The sequence below is a fragment of the Oryza glaberrima genome, chromosome 6 (assembly GCF_000147395.1).
Source record: "Oryza glaberrima chromosome 6, OglaRS2, whole genome shotgun sequence".
Taxonomy (NCBI): domain Eukaryota; kingdom Viridiplantae; phylum Streptophyta; class Magnoliopsida; order Poales; family Poaceae; genus Oryza; species Oryza glaberrima.
In genome coordinates, this window is record NC_068331.1 from 8,762,627 (window position 1) to 8,782,257 (window position 19,631).

At 47.2% G+C, this 19,631-nt stretch overlaps 4 protein-coding genes across 6 annotated transcripts; 1 reads left to right on the top strand and 3 right to left on the bottom strand.

Annotated features, from left to right (window-relative positions):
- The first annotated feature begins 855 nt into the window (after nucleotides 1-855).
- LOC127778089 (protein trichome birefringence-like 20) lies at nucleotides 856-6,097 on the top strand. 3 transcript variants are annotated; one of them, XM_052304741.1, is made up of 4 exons: nucleotides 2,101-2,713; nucleotides 3,374-4,877; nucleotides 5,005-5,538; nucleotides 5,621-6,097. In XM_052304741.1, exons 2-4 carry the CDS (start codon nucleotides 4,383-4,385, stop codon nucleotides 5,870-5,872), a joined length of 1,281 nt encoding a protein of 426 aa, XP_052160701.1. In that variant the 5' UTR covers nucleotides 2,101-2,713; nucleotides 3,374-4,382; the 3' UTR covers nucleotides 5,873-6,097. The 3 variants fall into 3 exon arrangements, with proteins under 3 accessions (XP_052160704.1, XP_052160702.1, XP_052160701.1); XM_052304744.1 differs by lacking the exons at nucleotides 3,374-4,877; nucleotides 5,621-6,097 and having other exon boundaries at nucleotides 856-2,713; nucleotides 5,005-5,149; XM_052304742.1 differs by lacking the exons at nucleotides 5,005-5,538; nucleotides 5,621-6,097 and having other exon boundaries at nucleotides 856-2,713; nucleotides 3,374-4,367.
- A 2,185-nt stretch (nucleotides 6,098-8,282) lies between these two features.
- On the bottom strand, nucleotides 8,283-9,074 carry LOC127776389 (cell number regulator 11-like). Its single transcript, XM_052302743.1, has 3 exons — nucleotides 8,849-9,074; nucleotides 8,684-8,755; nucleotides 8,283-8,599 (listed from the first exon to the last, which is right to left on the bottom strand). The coding sequence occupies exons 1-3, from the start codon at nucleotides 9,072-9,074 to the stop codon at nucleotides 8,283-8,285; spliced, it is 615 nt and encodes a 204-aa protein (XP_052158703.1).
- Nucleotides 9,075-9,962: 888 nt separating this feature from the next.
- On the bottom strand, nucleotides 9,963-11,215 carry LOC127777742 (basic blue protein-like). Its single transcript, XM_052304359.1, has 2 exons — nucleotides 10,934-11,215; nucleotides 9,963-10,502 (listed from the first exon to the last, which is right to left on the bottom strand). The coding sequence occupies exons 1-2, from the start codon at nucleotides 11,151-11,153 to the stop codon at nucleotides 10,297-10,299; spliced, it is 426 nt and encodes a 141-aa protein (XP_052160319.1). The 5' UTR covers nucleotides 11,154-11,215; the 3' UTR covers nucleotides 9,963-10,296.
- Nucleotides 11,216-17,433: 6,218 nt separating this feature from the next.
- On the bottom strand, nucleotides 17,434-18,374 carry LOC127775485 (gibberellin-regulated protein 5-like). The gene is made up of 2 exons (XM_052301738.1): nucleotides 18,210-18,374; nucleotides 17,434-18,115 (listed from the first exon to the last, which is right to left on the bottom strand). Exons 1-2 carry the CDS (start codon nucleotides 18,276-18,278, stop codon nucleotides 17,849-17,851), a joined length of 336 nt encoding a protein of 111 aa, XP_052157698.1. The 5' UTR covers nucleotides 18,279-18,374; the 3' UTR covers nucleotides 17,434-17,848.
- Between the last annotated feature and the right edge of the window lie 1,257 nt (nucleotides 18,375-19,631).

Sequence of the window (19,631 nt, forward strand, 5' to 3'; positions counted from 1 at the left end):
CGTGCCTGATGTTGCCATCGTGTTGGGAAACTTCAAACTTGCACTTGGTTCGTACAGTACGTACTACCTCTTTCCGTAAGAGCAAGTTTAGGGGCTGTTTGGGAGGGAGGGACTATCTCTCTCCCTCCAAAACTTTAATCCCTATCAAAGAGGGACTAAAGTCTCCCGAACACCCCCTTAATACTACAAGTCAACTATAACCTAAAAAAATAGGAAAAGTTTATATAAACATAGAGTAACTTTTTCTAACTAAGGGTCTCAACTTTTCACTTATATTTATACTTATCAGCCAAAATTTAAATTTTCAACCATAAATTTGGAGTTGAATTTAAGGTTTTTTTCATTGAAGTTTAATTTTCAGCATTTGCTTTTAGATCGTTAATAACACACATATAAAAGTTTTATTCACAAATTACTTTTCATTTGCGAATATACCGTTTTGCTTATTTCGCGAATAAGCGAAACGATGGTTACGTAAATTCTTAGTACTAACACTGACATGTCATGCTATGAATGCATCTAAATTTTTTATAACTTCCATCTACCAAATTAAACGGTTGAGATAATTATTAGTACTAGTACAAATTTATAACTTTCATCTACCAAATCAAATCTATGCTGCTAGAGGGCCTAATTTAACCCGGGATGCAAGTTGGGAGTCATGATTTATGGTATTGCGGTTCAGGGACGTGATTTAAACTCGACGTCAAGACGAGGGACCTAAAGTGAACCTATTCCAATTGCCAACAAACAGGCCCATTAAAGAAATATGCAAGGCCCATTTTTACAATCCTACAGCCCATTATCGCAAGCCAATCTCAGCCGTCCAACACTCCGACGCGGCTCACCACACTCTCACACCCCTTCCCTCCCGCCGCCGCCGCCGTCGCCGGAGCGCCGCCGCATGGCACGGTGGTCCTCCCCGAAGGACCCGGCGCTGGAGGCCGCGCTCCGCCGCAACCGCCGCTGGATCGTGAACAACCAGATCAAGCGCCTCCTCCTCCGCTTCCCGTCCCGCACCGCCCCCGTCCGCCTCCTCCAGTCCCGCTTCAAGACGCTCGACCTCCTCGGCCGAGCCGCCAACTGGCTCCGCAAGTACCCTTCCTGCTTCGACCTCTTCCACGGCGGCGCCGGCGGCGATGGCGATGGCGGGGAGGAGGCCTGCTTCGGGTTCACCAAGCGGATGGCGGCGCTGGTCGACGCCGAGGAGGCGGCCGTCGCGGCGTCCGAGCCGGCGATGGCCGACCGCCTCGCGCGGGTGCTCATGCTCGCCCGCGGCCGCCGCCTCCAGGTGTCCAAGCTCGCCGCGCTGCGGGGCCCGCTCGGCCTCCCCGACGACTACCTCCTCCGCCTCCTCCCCGCCCGCACCGACCTCTTCCGCCTCGCCAACCCTTACCCGCACCGCCGCAACGCCGCCGAGCTGGAGCTTCTCCGGTGGGTCCCTTCCCTCGCCGTCTCCTCCGTCGAGGCGGCGGCCGCCTCCGCCGCCGACTCCTCCGCCCCGCGGTTCACCTGCTCGCTGCCACCCTCCTGGGCCAAGTCTCATGCCAAGATAGAGGAATTCAATTCCACGCCGTACATCTCGCCGTACTCGGAGAGATGGGCGGCGATAGGCACGGACGCCGACGCCGAGAAGCGAGCGGTGGCGGTGGTGCACGAGCTCCTCTCGCTCACATTGTGGAAAAAGATGTCGGTTCTGAAGCTGGAGCATTTCAGGAGGGAGTTCGGGTTGCCGGAGGACACGGCGAGGATGCTGCACCGGCATCCGTGCCTCTTCTACGTCTCAAACAGGTACAAGATACACACGGTGGTGCTCCGGGAGGGTTACGAGGGGTCGGAGCTGAGGGAGAAGGATCCGGTGGTAGCGGCGAAGGATAGGCTCGGGGAGCTGATGCAGGAGGGGCTGCATGAGTATAATCAGCGGCGGCGTTCAGAGAATTTGGAGAAGAAGAGGAGGAGAGGAGAGATTGAGATAAAGGAGGAAGAGGAGGAGGACGATGAGGAAGCAGTGCGGTTGGATAGTGCTGAGAAGAGGGAGGAGAGGAGGAAGTTTTACAAGGTGCTGTTTAATGATGATAACCGCTGATAAGTTTGTGCATAGTTTTGTTTGTGACTCTATTCATCTCCTTGGTTGCAAGATATGCTTATTGAATTGATTCATTTGAAGAGTATTCAGCACCTCTGTGTTTCACAATCGATCAAAGCGATTGGATGTGATGGGGCCTGGGGGTTGCATACTTACATGTCTACAGAGGCATTAGGCATCTGTCTGCAAGGGAAGATTGACCTACTGAGTTCATGACCTGCAAATGTTTAAGGATATTTGGTTGAATAACTGCTTGGATGCCACCAGATAGTTTGGTATTTTGTCAGATTATAACCATCAAACCTTTATGCGGATACTTCTAGCATAATGACTACATGGAATTCTAGTGTGAAAGGGCTGCAAAGGCTTGATAAAAGAAATTAGTGATGTAATGTATATGATCAAAAGAAAATCTATGAGTTCTTCAGGTGAGATGCTGATGTAGAGTTGGTGTTTTGTCACCATGGACAAAGGAATTCATGACCCATGAACTGTTGAGAAGTTTCAATTGCAGACCTCAACGTAAGCACATCAAGGTTGTTGATCTTTTCAACCTTTTATGGTGTCTGTTACGTATAGCAGACATCTTCCGATTGAGAATTGGAACAGCACAGAGGGTGGACTAAGGTCAGTTTCTCTTGCTTGTACCTCTTTCACCTTGGATTGTTCTGTTTATTAGCATGTGTCGTTCAATATTCTCAAAGCAACATTTTGATCATTTATTTGGATACTTTGCCATTCGTAAGGTTTTATTTGCATATGCTAGTGTAGCAGCGCATGATCAGTCGTGTCCATAGATTGACCGCAATGCAATTTACAACCCGTGATGCCTGTTAATCTTGGAACATAAATGGAACTCGAGAATAGGATGCTGTTTCGGTACAACATTTTTAGTAAAATTTGTGCGTCCTAAGCGAACTAGTTGACATTTGGTTACAGAATATCCATGTTAACCACCCAAAATAAATGAAATTAGAATATACCCAGTTTGATATTTTTTTGTGTTAGTACATATTTATCAGTAGCTAATATTAATCATATCCCTTTGTGATATTTAGCGTTCATAATGGACATATGCTCAAGCAAAGCTTGAAATACATGGAGTAATAGATATGTAAAGGAAATTTTACAGTTTGAGAACCAAATGAGTAGTGAAGGTCATGAATGCGCCTTTATTTTCCTTGTTGAATGGCATGGCAACTGTGGGAAATGAGGATTGCCACAAAGCCATTTAAAAGAGAGTGCTAATCTTCGCAAACATAAAATTCTTTATTTTCCTTGTTGCAGAACTTGGAAAACATTGATAAATGAAGACTAATAGATAGCCATTGAAGAAAAAGTGCCAATCATTGCAGAAAGCAAATGCTGGAGCTATACATGTCCTAAAAGCACATTCTTTGCGCCTCCACCAATGCGCCGCCCACCAGCCGAAACCAGTGTTGCCACCTGCCTACGTCACCGTACCACTCCTTCACCTGGTACTGATGCACAAGCCTCGCCTCCGCCGTCCTAGCAGCTACGGGATGTCAGTAGCTCAGGTGGCATGGCAAGGGGAAGAGGCAGTGAGGGTTTCGGGTGGGAGGGGAAAGGATAATAATTTACATAATTACTCACTCTGTCCTATAATATAAGGGATTTTTGTGGACATATCCTAGTACTAAGAATCTGAACAAGCTCTCTGTCCAGATTCGTAGTACTAAAATGTGTCACATCCCACCAAAATCTCTTATATTATGGGACGGATGGAGTACATGTGAGCACTTTTTTATGAGTGTTGAAGTCATATGCCTAGATGACCAACATAGTCAGTTTCTTCGTTCTGCTAGCTCTTAGCTTCATGGTAGCTTCGCCCTAACAAGTGGGAGATTCTACCCAATACAGACATAAAGTGAAAATGGGTCTTTCTATAGAAGACAAAATGGGTCTTTCTGTAGAGGACACCAACCATGTGTGATGTGTCCATGTGCGCGCCGAGAGAATTTGCTCATGCTGGAGACCCTCGGATCCCATAACTTACCAACAATTTAATCATCTGTGAGCTTTGCTGCGAGGAAGTAACATGGATGCCAACAGAGACTCGTGGTGCCATGAGGTGCGACGCCATACTACGTACAGACAGTGTGTGCTGCGGAGATTATATTATTAGGCCAGTAGCAGTGGACCCGAAAAAACCAAAATTCCGATACATTGAGATTATGAACACCTTCTTATATATACACCTGAATTAACTCCACCGGTGTTTCACACCCAATTCTCACATAAATATAGATTCTTAGTTTTCTCCTAGTGCCGATCGATGGCGCTTCTTAATAATCTCTGCAATTTTCGTGTCAAGACGCAGTACTACAACGGCAGGTGCTTGATTCCCGCCATCTCTATCCTCCTACTCGTCGCTGTCATCGCCGTCTCCGACACATACTTCCCTTTCCCGGTGGTTATGCCGCGAACACTGTCCGCCTGGCTGTCCTACTCTTCCTTCTCCACCTCCTCCGGTGGCCGGAAGGCTGACGGCGAGGCCTGCGACATATTTAGAGGCGAATGGGTGCCAGACCCTGATGCACCCTACTACACCAACGACACCTGCTCGTTCATCCACGAGCACTATGACTGTATGAAGTACGGCAAGCTGGACCTTGGCTTCATGCAGTGGCGGTGGCGTCCGGACGGTTGTGATCTCCCCCGTCTCGACCCGTCGCGCTTCCTCTCTGCCATGAGGGGCAAGACCTTGGCCTTCATTGGGGATTCCCTTGCCAAGAACCACATGAACTCCCTCATCTGTCTCCTGACCAGGGTAAAAAGTAAAAAACGTGCCGGATTTTCTACAGTACTAGCTTCGATCTGAATCATTGATCGCTTGATCGGACGGTCAGAAATGGGCCAGCAGCAAAGGGTGTGACGTTTTATTGGCCGGCCTGCAGGTTGCCGAGCCAACGACGAGCTGGCCGAGCAGCGAGCACACGGTGTACCACTACGGCGGCGGCTACAACTTCACCGTCCTCAACTTCTGGGCGCCGTTCCTGGTCCGGAGCGAGCTCGTCGACGCCGACGGGCCGGCGCACACGGGCCTGTGGAACCTCTACCTCGACGAGCCCGCCGCCGTGTGGGCGCCGCACGTCCCGGCGTTCGACTACGCCGTTGTGTCGGCGTCGAGCTGGTTCTACCGGCCGTCGATGCTGTACGAGGCCGGCCGGCTCGTCGGGTGCCACCACTGCCTCCTCCCCAACGTCACCGACCTCACGCTGCGGTACGCGCTCCGCATGGCCACCCGCGCCGCGCTCCGCGCCGTGGTGGGCAGCGACGGCGGCGGCGTCACCGCCGTGCTGCGGACCGTGTCGCCGTCGCAGTACGAGGGCGGGGAGTGGAACAAGGACGGCAACTGCGTCCGGACGCGGCCGTACCGGCGTGGCGAGAAGACGCTGCAGGGCTTCGAGCTCGACTTCCACACGCTGCAGGTTAATTTCTTGATTTTTCTCCATTGATCTAGTGATCAATTATCTTGTTCTTTCTAGTAAACGTGTGTTCTGAGCTTCGTAGGTGGAGGAGTTCGAGGCGGCGAAGAGGGCGGCGAGCGGCGGCGGGGTGAGGATGATGCTGATGGACACGACGGAGGCGATGATACGGCGGGCGGACGCGCACCCGAGCAGGTACAGGGGATGGACGCGTCGTGAGGAATGGATGAAAGAGTACTTCACCATCTCCAATGACTGCGTGCACTGGTGTGTTCCCGGCGCCATTGACGCCTGGAACGACATGCTATCACACATGTTGCTCACATCGCAAAGCTAATTAGGTTATTGATCAAACGAATGTATCAGCCAAAAAAATAGAGAAAAACATTCACTCCTGAATTCACGCTAGAATTTCAAAATCACCGTCCACGATCCATGTGAATTTCTAGCACGTTGCACAAGCTGAACTCAAAACAATTTGGTCCTGTTTGCTGCATATGCAAGGGTTATTCTGATTTCATCTGTATGACTGTATGGGGCTTCTTTTAGATAGTGAAAAGAATTCCGGCATTTGCTTTAAAGATGCTATAGCCACTTATTACATAATTCACAGCTTATAAAAACCAAGAAATGACTAGACAATAACTAATGATACCAACACAAGACATTTATTTAAGTCTGTTTGTAAATCTTCATTCGAAGTTGGCAAATATCTACATGATCGTTGTCTCTAGGTTCCGGCACACAGTATGTACTGTCCTCATCACACCTTTATATTTGTGCCCAGAACTGAAGCCAATATGTTACCTGAATAGTATCTGCATATAAGATTTCATTGGGGATTTGTCAAAGACCATATCATTTATGCATACAAGATACACACAGTGGTGCTCGGGAGGGTTATGAGGGGTTAGAGCTGAGGGAGAAGGATCCCGAGGTAGTGGCGAAGGATAGGCTCGGGGAGCTGATGCAGATGGGGCTGCATGAGTATAATCAGCGGCAGCATGCAGAGAATTTGGAGGAGAAAAGGAGAAAGGAGGAGAGGTGAGATTGAGATAAAGGAGGAGGACGACGATGAGGAAGCAGCTCGGTTGGATAGTGCTAAGAATAGGGAAGAGGGAAGAGGGAAGAGAGAAGTTTTACAAGGTGTTGTTTAGTGATGAATTAGGGATGGAAATTTCGGTTCACAATTTTGGAAATTTGAACCGAAATTTCGGGAATTTCATCCCCCATCCGGCAAGCAATTATTTTAAGTGAAATTTTCAGTTTTTTTTTCAAATATTTGTGAATTTGATCATAATTTCTTCAAATTTAGTAAATATGTGCTAAAATTTCGTTTGAAATATCCGAAATTTCGGAATTTCGTTGCCCACCAAAATTACCTTACTTTTTGAAAGGGAAAACCCTAGTGATGATAACCGCTGATAAGTTTGCGTGGAGTTTTGTTTGTGATCCATTTCATCTTATTGAATTTATTCATTTGAAGAGTATTCAACACTTTTGCACTTCATAATCAATCAAATTGATTACTGATGGATGTGATGGGAGTTGCATTGCTACAAAGGCATTAGGCATCTGTCTGCATGGGAAGATGGTCCTATTGAGTTCATGACCTGCAAATGTTCAAGGATATTTGATTCAATAACTGCTTGGATGCCACCAGATAGTTTGGTATTGGCAGATTATAACCATCAAACCTTTATGCGGATACTTCTAGCATAATGACTACATGAAATTCTAGTGTGAAAGGATTGCTGCAAAGACTTGACAAAAGAAATTAGTGATGTAATGCATACGATCAAAATAAATTCGATGAGTTCTACAGGTGAGATGCTGATGCAGAGTTGGGGTTTAGTCACCATGGCATGGAGAAAGGAATTCATAACCCATATGAACTGTTGAGAAGATGCAATTGCAGGTCTCAAAGTAAGCACATCAAGACTGTTGATCTTTCAACCTTTTGTGGTGTTTGTTATGTTTAGCAGACATCTTCCGATTGAGAATTGGAACATCACAGAGGGTGGACTAAAGTCAGAGATTAACTACAAAGCAATTTACAATGCAACCTGTGGTGCCCAATTCACAATCACAGAATATGTGTTGCCTGCTGATCTTGGAACATAAATGGAACTCCAAATAGGATGTGTTTCGGTACAACTAGTAAGGTTTATGAATCTTCAAGCGAAATATTTGACATTTGGTTGGGGAAAATCTATGTTAATCCCCCAAAATAAATGAAATGAAATCTTTTAATTCTGATATCCAGTTTATTTTGTATTTTATGTATACATATTTAGTAGTAGCTAGTACTAATCGCATCCCCTGACGATAATGGACGCATGCTAAAGCAAAGCTCGAAATTCATGGAGTAATGAAATGTATATGAAATTTAACAGTCTGAGAACCAAATATCTAGCAAAGGTCATGAATGTGCCTTTTTTTTCCCTTGTTGAATGGCATGGTAACTTTGGGAATTTTGGGAAATGATGATAGAAAGCCACTGAAAAGAAAGTGCCAATCTTCACTAACATAAAATTCTTTATTTTCCTTTTTTGTAGAACTTGGGAAACATTGGTAAATGAATATTAATAGAAAGCAATTGAAGAAAAAGTGCTCATAGTTGCACAAAACAAATGTTGGAGCTATACATGTCCTAAAATCACATTCTTTGCTTTCGTGGTGGTTTCATGCCTTGTACACACCCAACCATCTTGTTGCTACCTTCCCATCCTGTAAAAATATAATGATCAAAGATCATGATTAGTCATGAACATCTGTCTTTGTGAACATCCACTTCTTTTTTCTTCCCTGTTTTTGTGTTCTTTCAGTAAGAATTGGGAGGGAGCAAGAAGACCTTTGGACATGTTGAAGCCGCGTTTTTCGAGCTCCTTGTATTCTTGGGATAGCGCACAACTATCGCAGAAGAAGTGGACGCAGCAGTCCAAGCAGGGCGACTGTTGCAAGTTGTACTGTGCCCGCATTGAGGATCGTTTGGTACAAGCATACAGCCATTGGCAGCCTATTGTCGCCAGCAAAACATACAAGGTCCCGTGCATGCAGCACGCTGGAAACAGGGAGAGTCAGCATACAAGATTGATGGTTTTCTGTGCTTGAACCAAAGCGCGAAGTGATAAGTTAATATGCCTACATGTTGAGCCTCTGTCCACAATCTCAGCAATGCGACCGAACGTAATGCAGGGGCACCAGCAAGTCAAGCAGCCTGTGTAGTTACAAAAGAAATGAAATCATACATGAAGAATTGGAAACCCATGTATAAGAGGTGCAAGAACAACTGAGAAACAGCTTTGCATACAGGTTCCGCTATCTCCAAAGCAGTCGAAGAGCTTAACTGACCACTCCCCAGACATGCTGTTAGTATTGCTGATTGAGAATCTGTGATATAAGGTAGGAGGATTGACTGAGATCTGTGTCTCAAGGTAATATACAAGCGTTATACCTGTGTAGTTTGAGCAGTTGGTATCTTTGATCCTGCTGCTATTTATATGGCTGTGGCATTGCAGTGCCTTGATGTAGAACATGTCAAATTCAGAGCCAGCAGTTTATGTTATTTTGCTGGTTTTCGCTTTCCTATCACACGGGGTGATGTACGCTTAGTGTTGTGTTTGTATGTGTCTTTGAACTGGTATTTCTGAGAATCCAACGTTCAATTGGCATGTTCTGCTTTGAATCGTTCTATCTGAGAACACTATGCTCGATCAGCATCTGGCAGCATTTGGACCTTCCATGGCTTGTTAGTCTTTGATTTCTTGTCTATCATATATATTGGGTGGATGTGAAAAATGGAAGCTGTTCAGTGTTCACCTTTCCTGACAGCCTGCGTTTTCACATTGGAAAAGTCTGGAACAAAACCTTCACAAAGATGTTGTCTCGTGATATATACCCTTTGATGAAAGGGACAAAATTGTTCGTCAATCTTCTTTACGTCCAAATTCAAAGTGAGTAGGATGATCACCGCACAAAGCACCTGATGTAATCCCAATTAATAGTAGTATGGAAGATGCACTGACAAAGTTTAGTTTAAAAACCACAAATTGCCCAAGTAAAAGTCAACGTCTAGTAGAATCTGTTATAGTCTCCGTTAGGTAGAATTAACAATACTCCACCATTTTTGGGCTGTAGCTAAACACCCAAACCTTCTTGGGAACCAAAGAGGACTAAAGTAAAAGGATTTTTTTTTTCACTCAGTCTTTTCACATGAATCCACCTGAGGTTTACTCATGACATGACATCTCATCACACAAGCTAGTACTCTCTCCGTTTCACCGTTTCAGATTATAAGTCGTTTTGACTTTGATCAAAATCAAACTATTTTAAATTTGATTAAGTTTGTAGAAAAAAACTATAATATTTTTAACCCAAGATAAATATATTAAGAAAATATATTTAATTATTGATCTAATAAAACTAATTTGGTTTTATAAATATTACTATATTTGTCTATAAACTTAATTAAATTTAAAGTAGTTTGATTTTGATTAAAGTCAAAACGATTTATAATATGAAAGGGTGGTAGCAGTAGTTGCTACTCTACTGACAACCAAAAGCAAACCACACACCACACCCCACATCACCACTGGTCAAAACCCTGTTTGGAAAACGCAGGAACAGAACAGAGAAAAGGGTTCCCGCGGAAAACCACGCTATCAACCATTTCAACCTGGGACGTGCAGGGGACACACACACACGCACAGTTGATCATCAGAGAGCCAGCACAAGAAGCAGAGCGACGCCGATCGGAGCCTACCACGCCTTGACGGCGAGCTTCATGCCGGCGTCGCAGTGGCCCGGCATGCCGCAGATGAAGTAGTTGTTCCCTCGCCGGAGCGTCACCTGGTCGTACCCGGTCCGCAGCACCACCGTGTCCTTGTTCCTCGGCACCTTGCACCGCCGGTACCCCTTGCCGCCGACCACCGCCACGTCGTGGTACTCCTTGTTGTACTTGAACACTGAATAGCCACGAGTCAGTCACATATGCTTTATTTTTACGAGCTTAAAATTCTGAGAAATAGTTGATTAGTACTCTATCCGTTTCACAATATAAGTCATTCTAATATTTCCCATATTCATATTGATGTTAATGAATCTAGACATATATCTATCTAGATTGATTAATATCAATATGAATATGGAAAATACTAAAATGATTTATATTGTGAAACGGAGGTAGTAGTAGAAAGCTTTTGAAAATATGATTTTTTTAGTTCTGACTTCTAATTTATTTTATAAATTCTATAACTATAATTTTTTTGGAATCTAAATGAGAAGTTGAACTATTTAAGACAGTTTCTAATTTTAAAAAGGATGTAGTTGTCGGAGGTTTCACCAAACAGAGCCATCCCTGAATGCATGGAGCTTTGACATCAGCTTGTGCACTTACCGAGCACGTCGCCGGCGTAGAAGGTCTTGCCGGCGAGCCACCAGTCGAGGTTGCGGCCCCACCCGGCGGCGTCGCCCACGTAGTACGTCTTGCCGCCGGCCTCGGCGGCGGGGATGGCCTCCATCAGCAGCGCCGCCGCCACAAGGCACAGGAGCACCACGCCGCCGCCGCTTGCACTGCCTCTTCCCCGGCGAGCCGCCGCCGCCGCCGCCGCCGCCATTTTCTCGCTCGCTCAAATCAACCGAGATTACAAAGGAGATCACCAGTTTAGGTTTTAGCACAGTTTTGCACGGTGTGTGTGTCTTCTGACTCGTGTGGTGGCATATATATAGCCCGCGAAATCGACGCAGTGCAGCACGTGCTGGCACGTCGAGAGCACGCATAGCGGCAGCAGAGATGAAGCTTCTTCCGTGGAAGCAGGACTCATCGATCCCGGAATACAAGAATATTAATTCTGGGAGATCAAAATTTCAAACAAAAAGAAACACAGAAAATATTTTTAAAAACTAAAAAGAGAAAACATTTCCGTGAATCAAAATAAATTTTGAATTGAAATTGAGCCCAGTGTGAAAGTATGGAAAACTGAAGATCCGTTTGAAACACAGAAATTTTATAGGGAACGGCTGAAATGTTGTAAACTACTCCCTCCGTATCAGAATATAGCAACCTACAATCAGATGGGACATATCCTAGTATCATCCTATAATACTAAAAACGTGAACTTTCGATGCTATATAATCAATTTTGCCAATAATAAATGAGAAATGGATATATTTTTCACAAGGCCCTGGGACTGGGAGGGAATTTGGCCGGCGACAACATCGATCTGCTTGTAATTTAAATAATTTTTCTCGGAGAATTTGACTTCCATAAAAGCGTGAAAAATTGATAGTACTCTCGATCGCCTCGCCACGCCACCGACGATCGAAGCTGCGTGCTCAAGTCAGACCTGATTTAGTCCTGGATCAAGTTAGTCGCTGTCATTAGATTTCTTGTCAGCGTCTACGTGTTTAGCGCCAATACACTCGCGGGGTGTTCAGTTGACCACGGGATGCAGTGATGATATGCCTCGAATCGCGCGCGAAAAATTGCAATTTGTTCCGATCTTGGCGGGAAGTTAGGCCATTCACATTAGCTTCTTAGGCGTGTGATCGAATTAGTACTAGTTAATCGTCAGGCCGACCCGATCCGTAGTCGACGGTATAGCCAGCGCCCAACCGCTAACAATTGGTAGATACAGATAGATAAACAAGGAGAGATGTGTTGCTCCTGCCTGCCATTTCGTCGCTGCTGGTGACATGTGGGTGGCACGTTTGAGTATATAGCTAGGTTATGTATTTAAAACCACCATGAATTAATATATAGACCTAGCAATAGCACAATGGGGATTGGATTTCAATGACCAATTCAAAGGTCTTAGGATGTAAATATATTTATTCTCTCCACCGCAAGTCGTTTCTATAAATGATTTTTGTGGGGGTATGGATCAATTGTTGTATAAGGGAAGCATTTTGTAAAAAAAAAAAAGAGCGCAAACGTTTCGCTTATATTTATTCGTTCAGCTTATTAGCAAAAAAATAATATTCGTGAATAAACTCTTATATTGGTGTCTTTAACGATTTATTAAAAATAAGTGCTATAAAATTAAGTCCCAGAAATTAAATTTTGACATATAAATATAAGACAAGGCTGGAATCTCATTTTCCCACGGTGATTGGAGCAGATACATTCACCATTCGTGCAAGTGCATCATGCCCTCAGATGTGCCAAGTCCTCTTCAATTCTATTATATCATCAGTAGGATGAGTGGCGAAGCTAGGAATTTAAGCCTGTGGGGTCAATTATTAGTGGTTTGTATTTAAGTGGGGTCATGTATCTAAATTTTTTTGGATTCATACATAAAAATTAAGGTTTATAGGATTTTTTTTTTCAAAAAGCTATGGGTCAGCCAACCCCACAAAAGAGGCCTAAATCCGCCACTGAGGCAGATCTAATTGCTAGCGGATTTAACTATTTGCCGTTTAATTTGATGTTTAACTACATGTGTCAATAATTTATGAGCCTTCATATACCTACAATATATAGATTCAGTGGTAAATAGTTATTTGCTACATCCACGACGGGCAAATAGTCTCATATTTAAATATCTCCTAATTGCTTGCGATATCGACTGCCTGGATGATAAGATTTGAGGAAAGAGAATAAAAGAGAGATAAAACTGGGACACATACGACCAATGTTGTCAGTATCCCGATCGTAAAATGGTATCTTATGGTAATTTTTTTTTACATGGGATGAAGATGAATTGAGGGGAAAAAAGGAGATGAACCAAAAGTATTGAGAAAATCAGCATATGTCTCTTTTGTTGAGAGGAAGAGTAGGGAAGTAAAGCAGAGTTTGGTTCTAGATTTTCGATGGGCTCAGTTCACCTACTATCCCTCTACTTTACGTCGAGTCTGTCTAACATCCCTTATGTCCAATACCAGAAATCCCCCCCCCCCCAACTATACGAAACCGTGTAGAATAGGTTCTATGGCAGTATAAATAAATGGTTCCGTTGACGTGACATCCTAATCAGTAAAGAGGGAATAAAAAAATTATGGGGCCCACATGTCATCCTCACTCCTTCCACTTCTCTCTATCTTCTCTCTCGCATGCCATGAGCAGGGCAGGCGGGGCGGTGTTGCTGTGTCGAGCGAAGCAGCGGCGCACAAAGCTGGCAGGCGGCGGGTGGAGCGCTGTGGCGGGGGTGGAGTGTAGAGGACGGCAGCGAACGCCATAGAGGAGGATGGCGCAGCGGACGGAAACGCAATGGGCGAAGTAGGCTGGAAGAGGACAACGACAACGCGCTTGGGGTTTCACTGGGAGACGATGACAACGACTCCCCCTCCTTCTCTCCCACTCTCCCGCTGGCCTCATTTCCCCCTTCTCCCGCCGGCGCGACAGGTAGCCTCTCCCCCTTCTCTCGCCAGCACGGGCGGCGGGCTCTCCCCTCTCTCACCGGCGCGGCCAGGGCAGTCGGCCTCCTATCCCCCTTCTCCTGCCGGCGCGGCCGGCGGCCTCTCCCATTTCTCCAGTCGATGCGGCCGGCCGCCTCTCCTCCTATTCTCGCAGGCACGGCCAGCGCGGCCGGCCTCCTCTCTCCCTTCTCCCGCCGGCACGGCCGGCGACCTCTCCCCTTTCTCCCGCTGATGCGGCCGACTGCCTCTCTCGCCGACGCCCCCCTCTCCCGCCAGCTGTCCCGGGCTGGAAGAAAAGAAAGACGATTGGCTGACATGCGGACCCCACATTTTTCTTCTATCACTTACATATGGACCCCCACAATTTTTTTATTCCCTCTTTGCGGATTAGGATGCCACGTTAGTAAAACCATCTATTATACTGCCATAGGACCTATTCTACATGATTTCGTATAGTTTAGGGGGGGAGATTTCTGGTATTGGACATAAGGGATGTTATACAGACTCGACATAAAGTTGAGGGACGGTAGGTGAACTTATTCCTCGTAGGAATCATGCAAGCTGGGAATAAGTTCACTTTGTGACCCTCAAAAGTGATTGAAATCTAATCCGTGACCCTAAACCACAAAACCGGATATCTTGACCCCCAAACTATGAAAACCGGTGCAATTTGACTCCCTCGGCGGTTTTGGAGGGCGGTTTCGCTGACGTGGCGGTATTGACGAGGTCTTCTTTACACGTGGCGTTGATGTGGCGCTTAGGTGGCATTTCAATTAAAAAGTTATACGTGGGACTCATTTGTCATTCACACACAATTGTGGGGCCTACTAACATGTGGGCCCCACACGCCATCTTCTCCCTTTCTTCTTCCTCCCCTCTCTTCTCTCTTTCTTTCTCCCTCTCCCCTACGGCCGTCCGCGGGGAGCGAGTGACGGTGGCGGCGGCCGTGGGCTGGAGCTGAAGCGGCGGCCGCTCGCCGTTCCTCTCGCACCACCACCACCCGCATCACCCAGCGGCCGGCATCGCATCACCCAGCGGCCGGCATCGAGACGTCGTTAGCGGCCGGCATCGAGACGTCATCGGCGACCGAGTGGCGGCGACGGCAGCCCGCGGGCGGCGGCGGGCGAGAGAAGCAATGGGAGGACGAGGGGAATGGCGGCGGGCGGGAGAAGCAGGCCGCGGCGGCGACTTCGACTTTGACTTGGATACCTCGGAGATGGCGATGGCGGCATGGTCAGCGGCGAAGCGGCTGAAGAGGAACTCAGATACCTTGGCCGCCGCTTCCCCTCGTCCTCCCTCTGCCATGAGCCGCCACCGCCCTCGCCCGCCCGCCCTCCCGCCACCGCCGGCTCCCCACGTCCTCCCACTGCCACAAGCCGCCGTGCTCACCGGCCCGCCCTCCCGCCACCGCCGCCGGCCCCCGTCCCTTAGCCGCCGCTCGCACCGCCGCCGACTCCCCTCGTCCTCTCACTGCCGGGCCGAGCTCGCCGTACCCCGCCACGTGTGCCTCCTGCCACCGCCGCTGTGGTCTCCTCCGTCTTCGTCGCGGTGGAGCTCAGCCCGGGTGCCGCCGCGCCTCCGCCCCTCGCCACCATCTCCGCCTGCCGCGGGAGAGAGAGAGGGAACAGAGGGAGGGGAGAGAGAAGGGACACGTGGGTCCCACAATCTATTTTCTGTGTCATTGACAAATGGGTCCCACATATATTTTTTAATTCTAAATGCCACCTTAACGCCACGTCAACGCCACGTGTAAAGGAGACTCGGTCAATACCGCCACGTCAGCGCCACATCAGCGAAACCGCCCTCCAAAACCGCTGAGGGAGTCAAATTGCACCGGTTTCCATAATTTGGGGGGTCAAGATATCCAGTTTTGTGGTTTAGGGTCACAGATTAGATTTCAATCACTTTTGAGAGGCACCAAGTGAACTTATTCCTGCAAGCTAGGATGAGCCGTGGGCCGTGGCCTGTGTCTCCATATGATGGACCATCAAAGAGTTGGTTTCCAAGCGTTCGGCCAGAAGGCTAGAAAGACGTGAACAGAGACAGCCAATGGCCTACTGCCGAGAGGCCCAAAAGTTGCTAAGATTGGTCGTAGTTTTTGTCGGCCCATGTAGGATAGATATGAGGTCCCTTTGACTTGTCGACAAATCCAATTTTTATCCTTCAACCGAAAAACCAAATACAGCGGTCAAAACCGGTGTAAACTAACTCCGAAGGCGGTTTGGACGGTGGCGGTGGTTTCAGCTGAGGTGACGCTTGACTCTATCTTTATCTGACGTGGCACATGAAGCAAAATCTAAAAATTTAACAAATAAACAAAATATGTGAGCACGCATGTCAGTCAAATAATAAGATTGAAAAATAGTAGAACCCACGTATCAGTGGACCTACTTCCTCCACCTCATCCCCACTTCTATGTATCTTATCCTCTCCCAAGGGAGTAGGGTGAGCAGAGCGGCGCGGCGCGGTGGCAGAAATCCGCTGCCGACGCCGATCTCCACAGCTTCGACGCTCCCAACTCCTTCCGCCGTCATCATCACGCCTTCTCCACCGAGCTCCACTACTGTCTTGGTCGCCACTCCTACTTCCCCACCTGCTTTGACGATGACGATGGCAACATGTTCGAGGATGCACACCTCATCTTCTTCCCAGTCTCCTCCGTCTTTGCACCACCGGCCCTTGCCATGTCAGCTGCCGCCGCATCATACAGGCCCCTCTTCTCCCTGCTCCCAGGCCCCTCTTCTCCCTGCTCCCACAGCACGCCATGCTCCCCCTTCTAGCTACCGGACCCCTCTCAGCACAGCCTCTGCCACTTCGTCCACTCCACCTCCTTCCTCCCCTTCATCGACTTCGACTCCCTCGAGGACAATGCTCTCCACTCTGTCACCATCCTTCTCAGCACTCTCCAACTTGCTTGTCGTCCTCGAGCCCCATCTCCGCCGTCCTACGCGCCACCCCCCGACCTCGACGGCATCCTCACCATGGACAGCGGCTCGCCGCGCTGTCCCCTCGCCATGGGTGGAGAAAGTAGGACCACCAACATGTGGGTACCATTATTTTTCTTTATCTTAGTTTGACTGACCATATTTTGTGTCAATTATTTAGTTTTCAATTTTGTTTTTTTCCAAACAAAACTGCCACGAAAAAGCCACGGGTAACAAAGATCAAGTTAAATTAGTCACGTATATACCGATAGTACCGAAGAACTTCGTTTGCACTGGTTTTATAAGTTAAGGGGTGGTTGTATCTGGTTTTCGGTTTAGGGCGTAAATCGGATTTGGTATCAAGTTAAGAGATATCAAATGAACTTATTCCAACTTAGTTTCGGTCGGCCCATATGCACAAAACTCATGGAATCAGCCGTACCTAAATTGAAGGAAAGAAAAAGAAGAAAGAAAAGATACTGATTTTCTTTTTAGAAAATGAATTAAAATCCGGCTATATCGATGTACACAGCACAGAAAAGATACTGATCGGTAAGCAGACAGCCATTCGATCTCTTGAGATGAGCTCAACACGCGGGGGGTGCACGCAACAAGATCACAACAAAGCTTGCGAATGAAATTATACTACTCCAGTACTTAAGTATACTAAGCATTGTCTCAAATTTCAATGCTGGGTGAGCAGAGCACCAAATGATTCCGGCAAAGCTCACTCCAGTAGTAGCAAATCAATCAATCACTACAGGGAGAGGGGATCCAAGTTTTTGACCAGCTTTGACGAATCCTCACTCTCCTCTCTCACACACATTCCCCCAACCAACAACCTTACTAGAACAGGATAAACTAATACTTATAAGCCCAGATCTAGCAATAAACCCCACCACCAATTAACTAATCAACCGGATCCATGAGCTAAACCAGTGTCAGTGAGGCAGTGACACCAATGTAGAACAAGTAGGAGGAGGTATTAATCATAGGGTAAAAAAAAGAAGAAAAGAAACAAAGCATGCATCTTAGGGGCACTTGGGGCCGCCTTCCTTGGTCTTCCAGTTGTTGTAGCAGGGGCAGGCGCCCTTGTTGCCGTAGGTGCCGGGCGGCACGCACAGGCACTTGGCGCAGCACTTGTTGCAGAACGTCAGGCACGCCTTCTTGTACTGCGTGTTGGAGCACCGGCCCGCGCACTTGGGCGAGCACTCCCACGGCCTCAGGTTCCCGCCGCCGGCCACCCCTCCGCCGCCGCCGCTGCTTCCGCCGCGCCCGTGCCCTCCTGCCATCACCTCCTGCATGCGAGAAAACAAGAACCGTCAAGATTAACCCAAGATTCAAGACATAGTAATCAGGTTGAAGAAGAGGTTAGAGAGATTGCGAGGTTACCTCTGGGAAGGCGACGGAAAGGAGGAGGAGGACGGCGAGGAGGAAGGGGATCTTGGTGGAGGACGCCATTGGTGGGTGCGGTGGTGTTTGGGTGGGTTAGGGTGGTGTTTATATAGAGAGGAGGAGGAGGAGGAGGGGAGGACGGCGAGATTGGTGTGGAGGAGTTAAGATATTTGTGTGCAGGTGCGGTGTTTGGTGCTGGGGTTGGGGCATGTGACGCGCCACAGTGGACGCGTGAACCGGTCGATGGGCGCAGGCTCGCAGCTGGGCCTTAGCACTGGCATTGGGCACGCACCGCTCTGTCCATTATTGCGCCGTGCTGGTGTTGGTGGTGGCGGGAACAGATGAAAAACATCAAAAAACCACTCTGCATTAATAGTTCCAGTACTGGTAGTAGTAGAGGTTTTCACCGGCCGTGGTGGACCAGTACGATACCCCTTTGGGTAGCTTTGGGCGGGCAATTCGAGTTTCGAGGTAACGACTAAGAGCAAGTTTAATAGTATAGCCTATTGCTAGCTCTAATTCATCTATAGTCAATTCATATAATAGTTGTTTAATATACTATTAATACCTGGTTCTACCTGCCATACACACATTAGTCTTGGAGTCCGTGCTGCAGCTGACTATAAATCTGTAGTCCGCTGCTCTTCTCTCTTCCTTTATCTTTTTAAAATATGTTTACAGCTGGCTTATAGCCTGCTATTGTACCTGCTCTAATATCGGGAATCAAACGAACCCGAGGAGATGTAAGAGCAAGTTTAATATTATAGCCTACTACTAACTACAATTTATCTATAGTCAATTTAATAGCTAATTCATACTCCAGCTGCACGAGGAGTTGTTTACTATTTTATTAATATATGATCCCACCTGTCATACACACATTGCGTCTTGGAGTCCGTGCTACAGCTGGCTACATATCTGTAGCCCACTACTCTTCTCTCTCATATTTTATCTTATTAAAATATGTTTATAGTTAGCTAATAGTCTGCTATTATAAATGTTCTTAAAAAAAATAACACGACGAGGTGGTGAGATGCTACTCCAAGTCTAGATTAAATCGGTGAGTGGGTCATATACTATAAGTAATAGTACTCCGTAGTATACGTCCACTAGATCGGCGGCACATGCTGATGCCCTTTTTCCAGTGCACCTCCACTAGCTACTAGTTCTGGTACTCCATTCTACTCCTGGAGAGGGCACCGCACATGCGCGGTTCGTATCCACAGCTTGCGGGCACCGCACATGGATGATGGATCGTTCCAGGTTTGTATTCACCACAGCTCTTGCGGCACATGGACTCCCCATCTCTCTACCCTACAGATTGTCGTGCACTCGTGCAGCAGTTCAATTCGCCATGTAGTAGTAGTAAAAAGTAAACACTCGTATATATACTCAGGTACTTGTACTAGTAGTAAAAAG